General features: G+C 38.9%; 1 protein-coding gene across 2 annotated transcripts in view; it reads left to right on the forward strand.

Annotated features, from left to right (window-relative positions):
• The window catches only part of MAP3K1 (mitogen-activated protein kinase kinase kinase 1), an 85,341-nt gene that overhangs the window by 13,995 nt on the left and 57,322 nt on the right, over positions 1 to 14,024 (forward strand). Inside the window, exons 1-2 of one of the 2 annotated variants that reach the window (XM_059916394.1) lie at positions 11,498 to 11,610; positions 13,065 to 13,146. The exons of the other annotated variant lie outside the window; for it this stretch is intronic. Coding sequence (XP_059772377.1) covers positions 13,097 to 13,146 — 50 coding nt within the window. The 5' untranslated portion in view covers positions 11,498 to 11,610; positions 13,065 to 13,096. Of the gene's footprint in view, positions 1 to 11,497; positions 11,611 to 13,064; positions 13,147 to 14,024 lie in introns of those variants that run through there. 2 annotated transcript variants of the gene reach the window in all.

Raw genomic sequence — 14,024 nt, forward strand, 5'->3', positions numbered from 1 at the left:
CCAGGATGAATGCCCATGGTCAGTGCTGTCATCGCCCCTGACACGGGCGGGGTCATGCCTTCATGAACACTCGTGGGGTGACTGCTGTGAGCCAGGCACCAAGGCGCTGGGGACCCAGCAGTGGGGAAGCCCATGAAGGAGTTTAACAAGGTAGCAGACTGCCTGGTGGCAAGGGTGGTGCTGACCTCAGTCAGCTGGGAATGAGGAGGGTACAGGGAGGGTTTTCTGGGAAATGCGAGGTCCACCAAGTCGTGAAGGATGCCGAGGAGTTAAACAAGTGAAAGGGACTTGGAGGGAGACTGTGGCCTGCGGGTGGGGTTGTGTGGAGAACACACACAGGCCCGGAAGTCCATGGTAGGCTTGTGCGCTGGTATGGAGAACTGCGAGTGTCGTTCAGGTAGCCCTGTCTGCGTGGGAGCAGGGCGCAGACAAGGCTCAGCAGCCAAGCCTGCGACAAGATTCCTGGCTCTGGCCAGAGAACCGTGCAGAGCTCTCTGCCTCCTCATTGCTGCCACTGGGCAATCCTTAGATCGCCATGCTTGGGACAAAATAAAAAGCCTTTGTAGTTTGGTAAGTAACTACAGTGCCCTAAGGGGGCCCAAAGGGGGAGTTACATCAAAGCTGGTGCAAGACAGTCTGAGTCTGAGATCACAGTCTGGGAGCTGTGTGGCTCTTGCATTTCCAATAGCTCCCCGTAGTTTCAGAGGCTCACAGATTGGGAAATGTACTCAGGCAAATGAATTCCATCCACGCTGGTCATGAATGTGGTTTTGGAACTGCACGATTACGTTTCAGGGGCAGCACAGGGTAGTGATGAGGGTGCGTTACCCGAGGAGTCAGATCCTCTTAGTCACAATCGCTGGACTCCAAAGAAGTCACTTAGCTTCTCTGAACCTCAGATTTCTCATCTTGAAAATGGGGTGAGTGGGGGTGATTAGACAGGATAATGAAGTGCGGTTCTTAACCCAGAAAAGCACTCAGTAAATATTGACTGTCTATAATATAACTGCAAGTAACTATGAAGACTCACTGCTTAAACCTTGACTGTACAGATGAGGATGAGGTAAAGAGACTCACGGTTCCCTTACTAGTTACCATTAATTTAACAAAGGCAGTTTGTATAGATTATGCATCATCTTGGGAGCAATATATTTTCCTTATTTTGAAATTATTAACGAGAATAATGGAAAATGCAACTTTCAATATTATGTGATGTGGGATAAAGCATGTCATCGGTAGGACGTAATGAGGGTTCTCATCACTTTGTGAGGACCTAAGGCTGGTCCCCTGGGTCTCTTTCTCATCTGTGAAAAGAAGAGGTTGGCTTACATAATTTTTTTATTTCCTTCAAGCTCTAGCAAATTATATTCCAAAATTTTAATTTGAAAATTATTTCTTGTGGCTAAATTTAGTTCTAATTATTGAAACAAGTAGATTTTTGAACTTATAAACTCTTGAAATTTTAAAGCTGGGTACCAACTATAAAAAGAAATGCAAATGAAAAGCAATGAAGGCTTAGAAAAGAGATAATCATATTTATTACCTGACATTATATGATGAGAAGTATTTATTTTTTAAAAAGCATATTAACTGTTGGGAGAACAGTATTTTGCAAAATGGAGAAAATAAATTAGGGCAAGGTCGTTTGCATGTTTGTGTTTAGCAAATATGCTTAGAGAGTAGTTTTGAAAATAACTTTTTACACCTAATTTTTAGTAACTTTACTGCTGTTAAAAGCTATCTTTTTTTCCTCAACTTTAATTATATAAGGAATGGACATTCCCTAGGGATAACCTGTAATAAGCAAAGCAATCCTTTGACTTTTTCCTGTGTTTATAAAGACCTTTTTGTAAACATGCATATGTATACATACTCTTTTGTTTAACTAAAACTTTTAAAAGACAGTTGTATTGTTTCCTAATTGTGAAAATTCAGATTTCATTCTGTTTCAGGAGTTCTTTTCACATGATTTGTATAGAGTTGGCAGTTGCTGGAAAGTATGAATTTCACTATGATTTTTTTTTTCGTTTTAATCTAGTAATTTGGGGCTCAAGTGGTAGAAAATCTTGAGTTTCAAATAGTTTTCGAATTGAACTTTTTAACTGATTTAATCATTGTGGTTACACCAATTTGAAGCATATTCACACAAAACTCTTGGCCGTCACTATTCTTCATATATAGAACTGAAGCTGCTTATAATTCATTGCAGAGCACCCGGACATCCAACAGCAATTACTGTTTGTCTTAGATTCCTGGTAGTGAAGAACACTTGACCCTTCCTCCTTCCATTAAAACCCACACAGCTCTCTAATTCTGATTGTTGTGATCAGTTATTCAGATATTTGGGAGCACTTACTGTATGCTACCAGCACATGATTTCCAGACAAGGCTGTGATAAGAAACAGAGCAAAGTCCTTTTGAGCCTTGGTTGCCTTAGCACCATTCTTCCAGCCTATTGTGACTGATTATGGTAACTGGCTATAGGTTTTGTCACCAATAAATAAGGCAGCTAGACTGTCATTCACACAATGCAAACTGAAATCATCCTGCAGTTTTATAAGTGGATAGTAGAACATTCCCTCCACTGCAGGATTTGCTAGGAGAGTCTTAAATAATGCCCAAAACACATGAGAACAAAACCTTCCCTTTTGGCACTTAGGTCCATAAAGGCAGTTTTGGCATCAAAGAGAAAAGGTTTATGTTCAAGAACTTCTTGATTTCTATTCTCCCTCATACTTCCTAGGCCAAGTTTTGGTGACAACATATAAAACCATTAGTGTGTAAAGTCAGCTTATCTCTAAATACAGCAACTTGAAAAAGAAATGTGTTCAGAATTACATTGTATAATATAATGCTTTACTTTTGTTGAAGATTCACCAAAATACTGAATGTATTTTAATTACTAAAAACAAATTAGTAGAAATTTCTTATCTAAGTAGAAAATATGGTCAGCCATGCACTGAGCCAAGATGAAATTGTTTTTTCTGAGTTGTGTCTTTCTTATTCCCCCAGTCCCCGACACATAGACTTGCCACCTCCCCCATACACACACACACACACACACACACACACACACACGTCTTGCTAAAGTACTGACTTTTCATTCCATGCTGACAAGTTGTGCTGGAACTTGCCATTACAGGGTCTTCAGTGAGCAACTTACACTGAATTCTGTGCTGTAGCAAGGCTCGTGTAGTGCCCGTGCATTCACACTTTTCCTTGTATTTCTCTGTTCTTTATTAAAAAAAAATCTCATTTTATAAATTATGTATTGAACATTTATAGGGTTTGCATTTTTTATCAAATCTGCTTTACACTTTAGATGACCTATACCATACTTTTACTCCTAGGCTGACTTCCTGTCCTTATACTGTTGGGTTACCCCTGCCCTAGTATATCATTTTGTGTGAATGTAGGGCATATACCCTGAGAAAACCATAATTCAAAAAGAGACATGTACCACAATGTTCATTGCAGCCAATTTACAATAGCCAGGACATGGAACCAACCTAAATGTCCATCGACAGATGAATGGATAAAGAAAATGTCGCGGAAAGATAGAGAAGATGAAAAGGCAGAGGGCTATGTACCAGATGAAGGAACAAGAAAAAACCCCAGAAAAACAACTAAATGAAGTGGAGATAGGCAACCTTCCAGAAAAAGAATTCAGAATAATGATAGTGAAGATGATCCAGGACCTTGGAATAAGAATGGAGGCAAAGATTGAGAAGATGCAAGAAATGATTAACAAAGACCTAGAAGAATTAAAGAACAAACAAACAGAGATGACCAATACAATAACTGAAATGAAAACTACACTAGAAGGAATCAATAGCAGAATAACTGAGGCAGAAGAACGGATAAGTGACCTGGAAGACAGAATGATGGAATTCACTGCTGCGGAACAGACTAAAGAAAAAAGAATGAAAAGAAATGAAGACAGCCTAAGAGACCTCTGGGATAACATTAAACGCAACAACATTCGCATTATAGGGGTCCCAGAAGGAGAAGAGAGAGAGAAAGGACCAGAGAAAATATTTGAAGAGATTATAGTCGAAAACTTCCCTAACATGGGAAAGGAAATAGCCACCCAAGTCCAGGAAGCGCAGAGAGTCCCATACAGGATAAACCCAAGGAGAAACACGCCGAGACACATAGTAATCAAAGTGGCAAAAATTAAAGACAAAGAAAAATTATTGAAAGCAGCAAGGGAAAAACGACAAATAACATACAAGGGAACTCCCATAAGGTTAACAGCTGATTTCTCAGCAGAAACTCTGCAAGCCAGAAGGGAGTGGCATGATATACTTAAAGTGATGAAAGGGAAGAACCTACAACCAAGATTACTCTACCCGGCAAGGATCTCATTTAGATTTGATGGAGAAATCAAAAGCTTTACAGACAAGCAAAAGCTAAGAGAATTCAGCACCACCAAACCAGCTCTACAACAAATGCTAAAGGAACTTCTCTAAGTGGGAAACACAAGAGAAGAAAAGGACCTACAAAAACAAACACAAAACAATTAAGAAAATGGTCATAGGAACATACATATCGATAATTACCTTAAACGTGAATGGATTAAATGCCCCAACCAAAAGACATAGACTGGCTGAATGGATACAAAAACAAGACCCATATATATGCTGTCTACAAGAGACCCACTTTAGACCTAGGGACACATACAGACTGAAAGTGAGGGGATGGAAAAAGATATTCCATGCAAATGGAAATCAAAAGAAAGCTGGAGTAGCTATACTCATATCAGATAAAATAGACTTTAAAATAAAGAATGTTACAAGAGACAAGGAAGGACACTACATAATGATCCAGGGATCAATCCAAGAAGAAGATATAACAATTATAAATATATATGCACCCAACATAGGAGCACCTCAATACATAAGGCAACTGCTAACAGCTATAAAAGAGGAAATCGACAGTAACACAATAATAGTGGGGGACTTTAACACCTCACTTACACCAATGGACAGATCATCCAAAATGAAAATAAATAAGGAAACAGAAGCTTTAAATGACACAATAGACCAGATAGATTTAATTGATATATATCGGACATTCCATCCAAAAACAGCAGATTACACGTTCTTCTCAAGTGCGCACGGAACATTCTCCAAGATAGATCACATCTTGGGTCACAAATCAAGCCTCAGTAAATTTAAGAAAATTGAAATCATATCAAGCATCTTTTCTGACCACAACGCTATGAGATTAGAAATGAATTACAGGGAAAAAAACGTAAAAAGGACAAACACATGGAGGCTAAACAATACGTTACTAAATAACCAAGAGATCACTGAAGAAATCAAAGAGGAAATCAAAAAATACCTAGAGACAAATGACAATGAAAACACGACGACCCAAAACCTATGGGATGCAGCAAAAGCAGTTCTAAGAGGGAAGTTTATAGCTATACAAGCCTACCTAAAGAAACAAGAAAAAGCTCAAGTAAACAATCTAACCTTACACTTAAAGAAACTAGAGAAAGAAGAACAAACAAAACCCAAAGTTAGCAGAAGGAAAGAAATCATAAAGATCAGAGCAGAAATAAATGAAATAGAAACAAAGAAAACAATAGCAAAGATCAATAAAACTAAAAGTTGGTTCTTTGAGAAGATAAACAAAATTGATAAGCCATTAGCCAGACTCATCAAGAAAAAGAGGGAGAGGACTCAAATCAATAAAATCAGAAATGAAAAAGGAGAAGTTACAACAGACACTGCAGAAATACAAAGCATCCTAAGAGACTACTACAAGCAACTTTATGCCAATAAAATGGACAACCTGGAAGAAATGGACAAATTCTTAGAAAGGTATAACCTTCCAAGACTGAACCAGGAAGAAATAGAAAATATGAACAGACCAATCACAAGTAATGAAATTGAAACTGTGATTAAAAATCTTCCAACAAACAAAAGTCCAGGACCAGATGGCTTCACAGGTGAATTCTATCAAACATTTAGAGAAGAGCTAACACCCATCCTTCTCAAACTCTTCCAAAAAATTGCAGAGGAAGGAACACTCCCAAACTCATTCTATGAGGCCACCATCACCCTGATACCAAAACCAGACAAAGACACTACAAAAAAAGAAAATTACAGACCAATATCACTGATGAATATAGATGCAAAAATCCTCAACAAAATACTAGCAAACAGAATCCAACAACACATTAAAAGGATCATACACCACGATCAAGTGGGATTTATCCCAGGGATGCAAGGATTCTTCAATATATGCAAATCAATCAATGTGATACACCATATTAACAAATTGAAGAATAAAAACCATATGATCATCTCAATAGATGCAGAAAAAGCTTTTGACAAAATTCAACACCCATTTCTGATAAAAACTCTCCAGAAAGTGGGCATAGAGGGAACCTACCTCAACATAATAAAGGCCATATATGACAAACCCACAGCAAACATCATTCTCAATGGTGAAAAACTGAAAGCATTTCCTCTAAGATCAGGAACGAGACAAGGATGTCCACTCTCACCACTATTATTCAACATAGTTTTGGAAGTCCTAGCCACGGCAATCAGAGAAGAAAAAGAAATAAAAGGAATACAAATTGGAAAAGAAGAAGTAAAACTGTCACTGTTTGCGGATGACATGATACTATACATAGAGAATCCTAAAACTGCCACCAGAAAACTGCTAGAGCTAATTAATGAATATGGTAAAGTTGCAGGATACAAAATTAATGCACAGAAATCTCTCGCATTCCTATACACTAATGATGAAAAATCTGAAAGAGAAATTATGGAAACACTCCCATTTACCATTGCAACAAAAAGAATAAAATACCTAGGAATAAACCTACCTAGGGAGACAAAAGACCTGTATGCAGAAAACTATAAGACACTGATGAAAGAAATTAAAGATGATACCAACAGATGGAGAGATATACCATGTTCTTGGATTGGAAGAATCAACATTGTGAAAATGAGTATACTACCCAAAGCAATCTACAGATTCAATGCAATCCCTATCAAATTACCAATGGCATTTTTTACGGAGCTAGAACAAATCATCTTAAAATTTGTATGGAGACACAAAAGACCCCGAATAGGCAAAGCAGTCTTGAGGCAAAAAAATGGAGCTGGAGGAATCAGACTCCCTGACTTCAGACTATACTACAAAGCTACAGTAATCAAGACAATATGGTACTGGCACAAAAACAGAAACATAGATCAATGGAACAAGATAGAAAGCCCAGACATTAACCCACGCACCTATGGTCAACTAATCTATGACAAAGGAGGCAAAGATATACAATGGAGAAAAGACAGTCTCTTCAATAAGTGGTGCTGGGAAAACTGGACAGCTACATGTAAAAGAATGAAATTAGAATACTCCCTAACACCATACACAAAAATAAACTCAAAATGGATTAGAGACCTAAATATAAGACTGGACACTATAAAACTCTTAGAGGAAAACATAGGAAGAACACTCTTTGACATAAATCACAGCAAGATCTTTTTTGATCCACCTCCTAGAGTAATGGAAATAAAAACAAAAATAAACAAGTGGGACCTAATGAAACTTCAAAGCTTTTGCACAGCAAAGGAAACCATAAACAAGACGAAAAGACAACCCTCAGAATGGGAGAAAATATTTGCAAATGAATCAACGGACAAAGGATTAATCTCCAAAATATATAAACAGCATATTCAGCTCAATATCAAAGAAACAAACACCCCAATACAAAAATGGGCAGAAGACCTAAATAGACATTTCTCCAAAGAAGACATACAGACGGCCACGAAGCACATGAAAAGATGCTCAACATCACTAATTATTAGAGAAATGCAAATCAAAACTACAATGAGGTATCACCTCACTCCTGTTAGAATGGGCATCATCAGAAAATCTACAAACAACAAATGCTGGAGAGGGTGTGGTGAAAAGGGAACCCTCTTGCACTGTTGGTGGGAATGTAAATTGATACAGCCACTATGGAGAACAATATGGAGGTTCCTTAAAAAACTAAAAATAGAATTACCATATGACCCAGCAATCCCACTACTGGGCATATACCCAGAGAAAACCGTAATTCAAAAAGACACATGCACCCGAATGTTCATTGCAGCACTATTTACAATAGCCAGGTCATGGAAGCAACCTAAATGCCCATCAACAGACAAATGGATAAAGAAGATGTGGTACATATATACAATGGAATATTACTCAGCCATAAAAAGGAACGAAATTGAGTCATTTGTTGAGACGTGGATGGATCTAGAGACTGTCATACAGAGTGAAGTAAGTCAGAAAGAGAAAAACAAATATCGTATATTAATGCATGTATGCGGAACCTAGAAAAATGGTACAGATGAGCCAGTTTGCAGGGCAGAAGTTGAGACACAGATGTAGAGAATGGACATATGGACACCAAGGGGGGAAAACTGCGGTGGGGTGGGGATGGTGGTGTGCTGAATTGGGCAATTGGGATTGACATGTATACACTGATGTGTATAAAACTGATGCCTAATAAGAACCTGCAGTATAAAAAAACAAACAAAACAACTAATACTAAACTTTCATTGGGTTATTTGTATGGAAACATGTTAATATAAATGTTTCAGACATTACATGAAATTTCTAAAAATCTTATATTTGTATTTGTATGGAAATATGTATGGAAATATGTTAATATAAATGTTTCAGACATTACATGAAATTTCTAAAAATCATATTTGTATTTGTATGGAAATATGTATGGAAATATGTTAATATAAATGTTTCAGACATTAAAAAAAAAAAAGAAAAAAAAAAAAAAAAGAAAATGTCGCACATACATACAATGGAATATTAGTCGGCCATAAAAAGAAACGAAATTGAGTTATTTGTAGTGAGGTAGATGGACTTAGGGTCTGTCATACAGAGTGAAGTAAGTCAGAAAGAGAAAAACAAATACTGTATGCTAACGCATATATATGGAATCTAAAAAAACAACAACAAAAAAATGGTACTGGTGAACCTAGTTGCAGGGCAGGAATAAAGATGTAGACATAGAGAATGGACCTGAGGACATGGGTGGGAGGGGGAAGCTGGGGCGAAGGGAGAGTAGCATCGACATATATACACTACCAAATGTAAAATAGCTAGTGGGAAGCAGCCGCATAGCACAGGGAGATCAGCTCGGTGCTCTGTGACCACCTAGAGGGGTGGGATAGGGAGGAGGGGAGGGAGACGCAAGAGGGACCGGATATGGGGATGTATGTATATGCATAAGGCTGATTCACTTTGGTGTACAACAGGAACTAACACAGTATTGTGAAGCAATTATACTCCAGTAAAGGTACATTTTAAAAAATACATTTTATTTAAAAGCCAGAGAGTTTTTAAATCTGTGGCAAAGGTTAGCCCAAAGACATAGAATATTGCATGCTATTAATTATTCATTTTTTAGATACCTAATCTAGGAATTTTTTTTTCAGTGTGCTGTGGATATTGCCTATGTTAAAAACATTGATAATAACACACAAGTTTTGTAAAAAGTTTTTACTTAAGGAATAACATATTTAAAATGTTGATTCATTCTTTACCATATGCTTAGGCAGCCATGTGTCAAATCTTTTTAAATACAATACTGTCTTCTTTCCATAAACCATTAAAACTTCAGCATTCCAGCTCTGTCTTCCACAACTCTTTTACCCATGAAAATAGGATAAATTTTTGGTTTGTTAGGATTATGTGTGTGAATTTGAGGTTCAGAGACTGTGGTCACTATGGTGATCTGACAGCCATCACCAGCTCTCCTCCAGGAGTATGTCACCTGTAATTGTCATGGGGGAAATGGTGACATCAGCACTCATAGCTGCTATAATTTCAGAATCTGCCTCACAGCCCAGTAACTATTTTGGAGTCTCTCCTATAGGTCTGGTCAGTGAAACATCACTAGTCTCATGTTGGATCCTGGGCAGCAGAGGAATCAGCTGCCGTGGTGCAGCTGAAGCCAGGGTGAATTCCTTGGTAGGGCTCATTTCAGATGTCTCTGAGAGCTGCACCTCCTGAACCAGGCTGGCTCAACAGGATGCCGAACTGTTCTTGCCTGCTGGAGCGTAGAAGCAGCCACCGGGACGTTTTTTAGGAGACAGGTCAGGAATGGGATGGAGAGCAGCAAGGGCAGGTTGTGGCGGCGGCTAGAGATCAGTCTCTAGAAGCAGTGAGCTCCGAAACCTCATCAGGCTGCTTCCAAGGCAGTTAGACTCTGAGAGAGGAAGGTGGGCCACAAAGACCTAGGCCTAAATTAGCTTTAACCCCTGATTTGTAACTTAAGTTTTCCTAATTGTTCATTTTGTAATTCAAGTTTAATCCGACTAACCACCAAGTGGGCCTTTAGACTGCCGTTTCAAAAAATTGGTAGCATGCTAACTTCCACACTTATTAAATATTTAGAATCATAGACCGTTTGTTTCCCTTAGAACTTTAAATATTAAAAAAAAAACTTTTGAACATTCTAGTCTATTCAAAATATCTATGATTGCTTATGTAGGACTAATAAAAAAATTAGAAACAAATGAATTCCACGATAATTCTTTTTTTTTTTTAATAACCATGTGGATAATACTTTAAAAACCAAAATTATTCTGATGCAAAACTTCTGTCTTTACTGTCTCAGGTAAAATGAAAAGCCTACTCAAATCGCAGTTCAAATTCAAGAGTTCCTTATGGACATATCTGATTCCTTCTTTCTCCCTTGTAACTATTGGATAGGGAATTGCCAGGTGTCTTTAGTTGAAAGGTACTTAACCTGCTTTCCAACTGCTTATTGTGGTGGACTAAGTGTTGGCATTGGCTCAGGCCCATCAGGCCCGTCTCCAGTATTGTCTTACCACTTCTGCAGGACATTGAGTAAAGTTATTGAACTGCTTTGAATCTGACTGTCCTCATCTGTGAATTAGAAATAATGATACTTTTCCTACTACCAGAATTTGAAAAGATCGAATGAGATGGTGGATACGAAATTACTTTAAAAGGGTGAAAATAAAGCCCTAAGGGACTTCCCTGGTGGTCCAGAGGTTAAGACTCCACGCTTCCAGTGCAGGGGGTACAGGTTCGATCCCTGGTCGGGGAACTAAGATCCCACATGCCACGTGGCACGGCCAAAAAATTAAATTAAAAAAAAAAAAAAGCCCTAGGATTTATGGTCACAGTATTTTAGAATTCAAGAGTACAACCTCCTGACTCTTAGAGTGGCATTAGAGAGGTTCCGTCATTGTCAGGAGGTTGAGCGGTGAAGTGCAGTGCGGGGCTAGGGTGCCCCCCTTCCTAGCTCACCTTAGTCCATCCTAGTTGAGCTGCATTCTCCTGCTGTGCTTGTCTTATTGGAAATATCAATAGTAGTTAATTTCCTCTGTGCCTGGTACACTGGTACATTATATAGCTTGTCTCATTTTAAGCCTTGTACTATCCTTGTGAAGTAAGTGCGGTTTTTATTCCTATTTTACAGATGAGAAAACAGAGACCCTGAGAGGTGAGGTAACCTGGCACCTAGTGGGTGGGTGAAGCCTGGGTGTGAAGCCTGGGTGTGAACCCTGGCAGTGTGACTCCAAGACTGTGCTCTTTAACCTTATGGTAATCTTTTATGCATATTTTAATATTTTTTTTAAATCAGGAGATGGGTTTGAGTTACATCAGAGAACACATTTCATTGTCTATTACTCATTTCCCTGTCTTGGCTGTTTAGGTCCTCCAAAATATGCATGAAGCATCAGTGAAATGTTTTAACATTTTTCGTTGTTATGTGAAGTTCTTATAAAATAAGACCAGTTGTAAACACACATTTATACTTCAGTGTGTTTACTGTACCAGAAAAGAGAGTAGGCTCAGGGTGCAGATGTGGCTGAACTTCCTTCACGCGCACACCTTTGCCAGCAGAATGGGAGACGTGCTTGGAGCGCGTGGCCCATGTTAACACTCTGGAGCCTTCACCCTTTACAGAGTGCTTGCCCAGACTGTCTCATCCTCGCCCTGCAACACAGGCATCTTCCTACTTTACAGCTGGTGGGAATACCTCAGAAAAGTTAGGGGGCAAGAGGCAGAGTGAAAACTCCTGACCCTCTGCTCTGTATATACACACGCTCCCTCCTCTGGGCTTCTCCTAGGCTCACACCTGCGTGCCCTAGTGCATGCTCTGAGGTAGCTGCCTTGGGTAGCTCAGGTATTTAAAATGTATTTGTTCACAACTAAACATAGCTGTTAGAGCTCTTTATAAATGGGTCATGAAAATAATAGCTAGTTTTCATTTCCAGTGGTTTTAAATTAAAGCTCAATTTAGACTTCGGCATTCTTTTAATTGGTGCGTTTTGAATGTCGGTTGTGCCTGTTTACTCATTTGAGTGAAGATACTAATTTCTAAGGCACACATCCAATATAGAGTTATGCCTAAATGGGCTTCAGTTCATTTATTCTCTTACTGTTACTTGTACTCTACTAGTAATATAAGTTAACGAATGCCTGCCTATCAAGTATTTTGTCTTCAGCAGGCATCTTCTATAATTAAAAGAGCTTAGTGGCTCTGAGAGAATTCAGTAATCTCCCTGACCCTATGCCTCCACAACAAACAAAGGAGATTATCTTTGAGTTTAACTAGAGAAAGGTCACTCAGGTAAAACTGAAATCTCCTTTAAGGCAAGATAAATATCTTTGCCCTTAACTGGGTCTCTAATATTCCATTATTTTGTTTCTTAAATAACAGTAGTAATGTGTTTGCAGTCCCAGAAATCTTATATATGTGCTGCTTCTGGAAACTTTCACTATCATTCCAAACTCAGTAATGTTTACTGATATACCATGCGGCTACTACTGTTCTAGGAACTGAGTTATCCCCAGATAAGAGCTGGTAGGTAACAAGATAATTCAGTTCTTGTGTTCTCTAGCTAGTTACTGATTACCAGTAGCTAGTTTCATGAGAAGCTCTTGGAGAAAACTGAGGAGTAGTTGTAGGTTCTACCTGGGTTTGACCATTTTCATGTACACACTGGATACGAGACAACTTCATGAATGCTGCCTGTTGATTGTCCTTTTAGGGTACAAATGATGTAGGCAATGAAGAAAAAAGATGAAGAAAGAAATACTGTTGCACTTTAAGAAAGCCCTCTTAATAAAAACGTGAGTTGACACCCCCCCCAAAAAAAAAAAATCAAGAATGATTGTGTCAGACTCCTGAAAATGATTTTATTATGTGTATTGTATTTATATACAGCTTTTAAGAAAACAATTTGTAGAAAGTAAAATATGCTTAGCTTTATATCTTATTACATTGATAGTAATTCCACCTCTGGGATTGAAGTTTCCTGGCTGAGACGCTTCTCTTTAATGGTACCTTTGCTCAGTTCAGTCTTGGGTTTCTCAGAATCTCTCACAATGGCCAAGGATTGAGGAATGAATGGGGACTTCCTATGGGCAATTTTGATTTCTTGATAGGTAGGCCCCGGCTTATATCCATACCTCTGAAAGGATAGTGGGGAATTCTAGCTCAGATTCCTCCGAGCAGTGCCAGGATTTCCTGGAAGAGAGCAGAGAAGAACCTGCAGGAAAATGATACCTGAGAGGCAGAGGAGATGATTTTACCCAAGGAGAAAATGGTCAGCAGTAGTAATGCCACTGGGCAGGATGCAAGGGTAGCTGTGACTGTCTCAAGGCCAGAATTTAGTGGAGTATTGAGCTTTGGAGCCACTGAGCTTCCTTAAGGGATGACAGGGCAGTGAGGAAGCCCAGGCTCCTCTTGAGAAGCTGGAGGAGGACGGAGTGGGAGAGAGGCAGAAGCCTAAAGATTTGCAAAAGCGGGGAAGCATTTTGGGGTTGGGTGGGTTGGGTTTTGCTTTAAGGCAAGAAGAAGGGAGAATGCTTATAGGCTGAAGAGACGGAGCAAAGAGGGGAGGTTTGTTGTTAAAGTAGTGAGTGTGCTTTCCTCAAACACTGACATTTCCTTAAGGAAGGGGCTTGGAGGGCACTTGACTGCATAGTGAATAGGAGGCCAGTCTGTG

Source organism: Balaenoptera ricei, chromosome 3 (genome assembly GCF_028023285.1).
Source record: "Balaenoptera ricei isolate mBalRic1 chromosome 3, mBalRic1.hap2, whole genome shotgun sequence".
Lineage (NCBI taxonomy): Eukaryota > Metazoa > Chordata > Mammalia > Artiodactyla > Balaenopteridae > Balaenoptera > Balaenoptera ricei.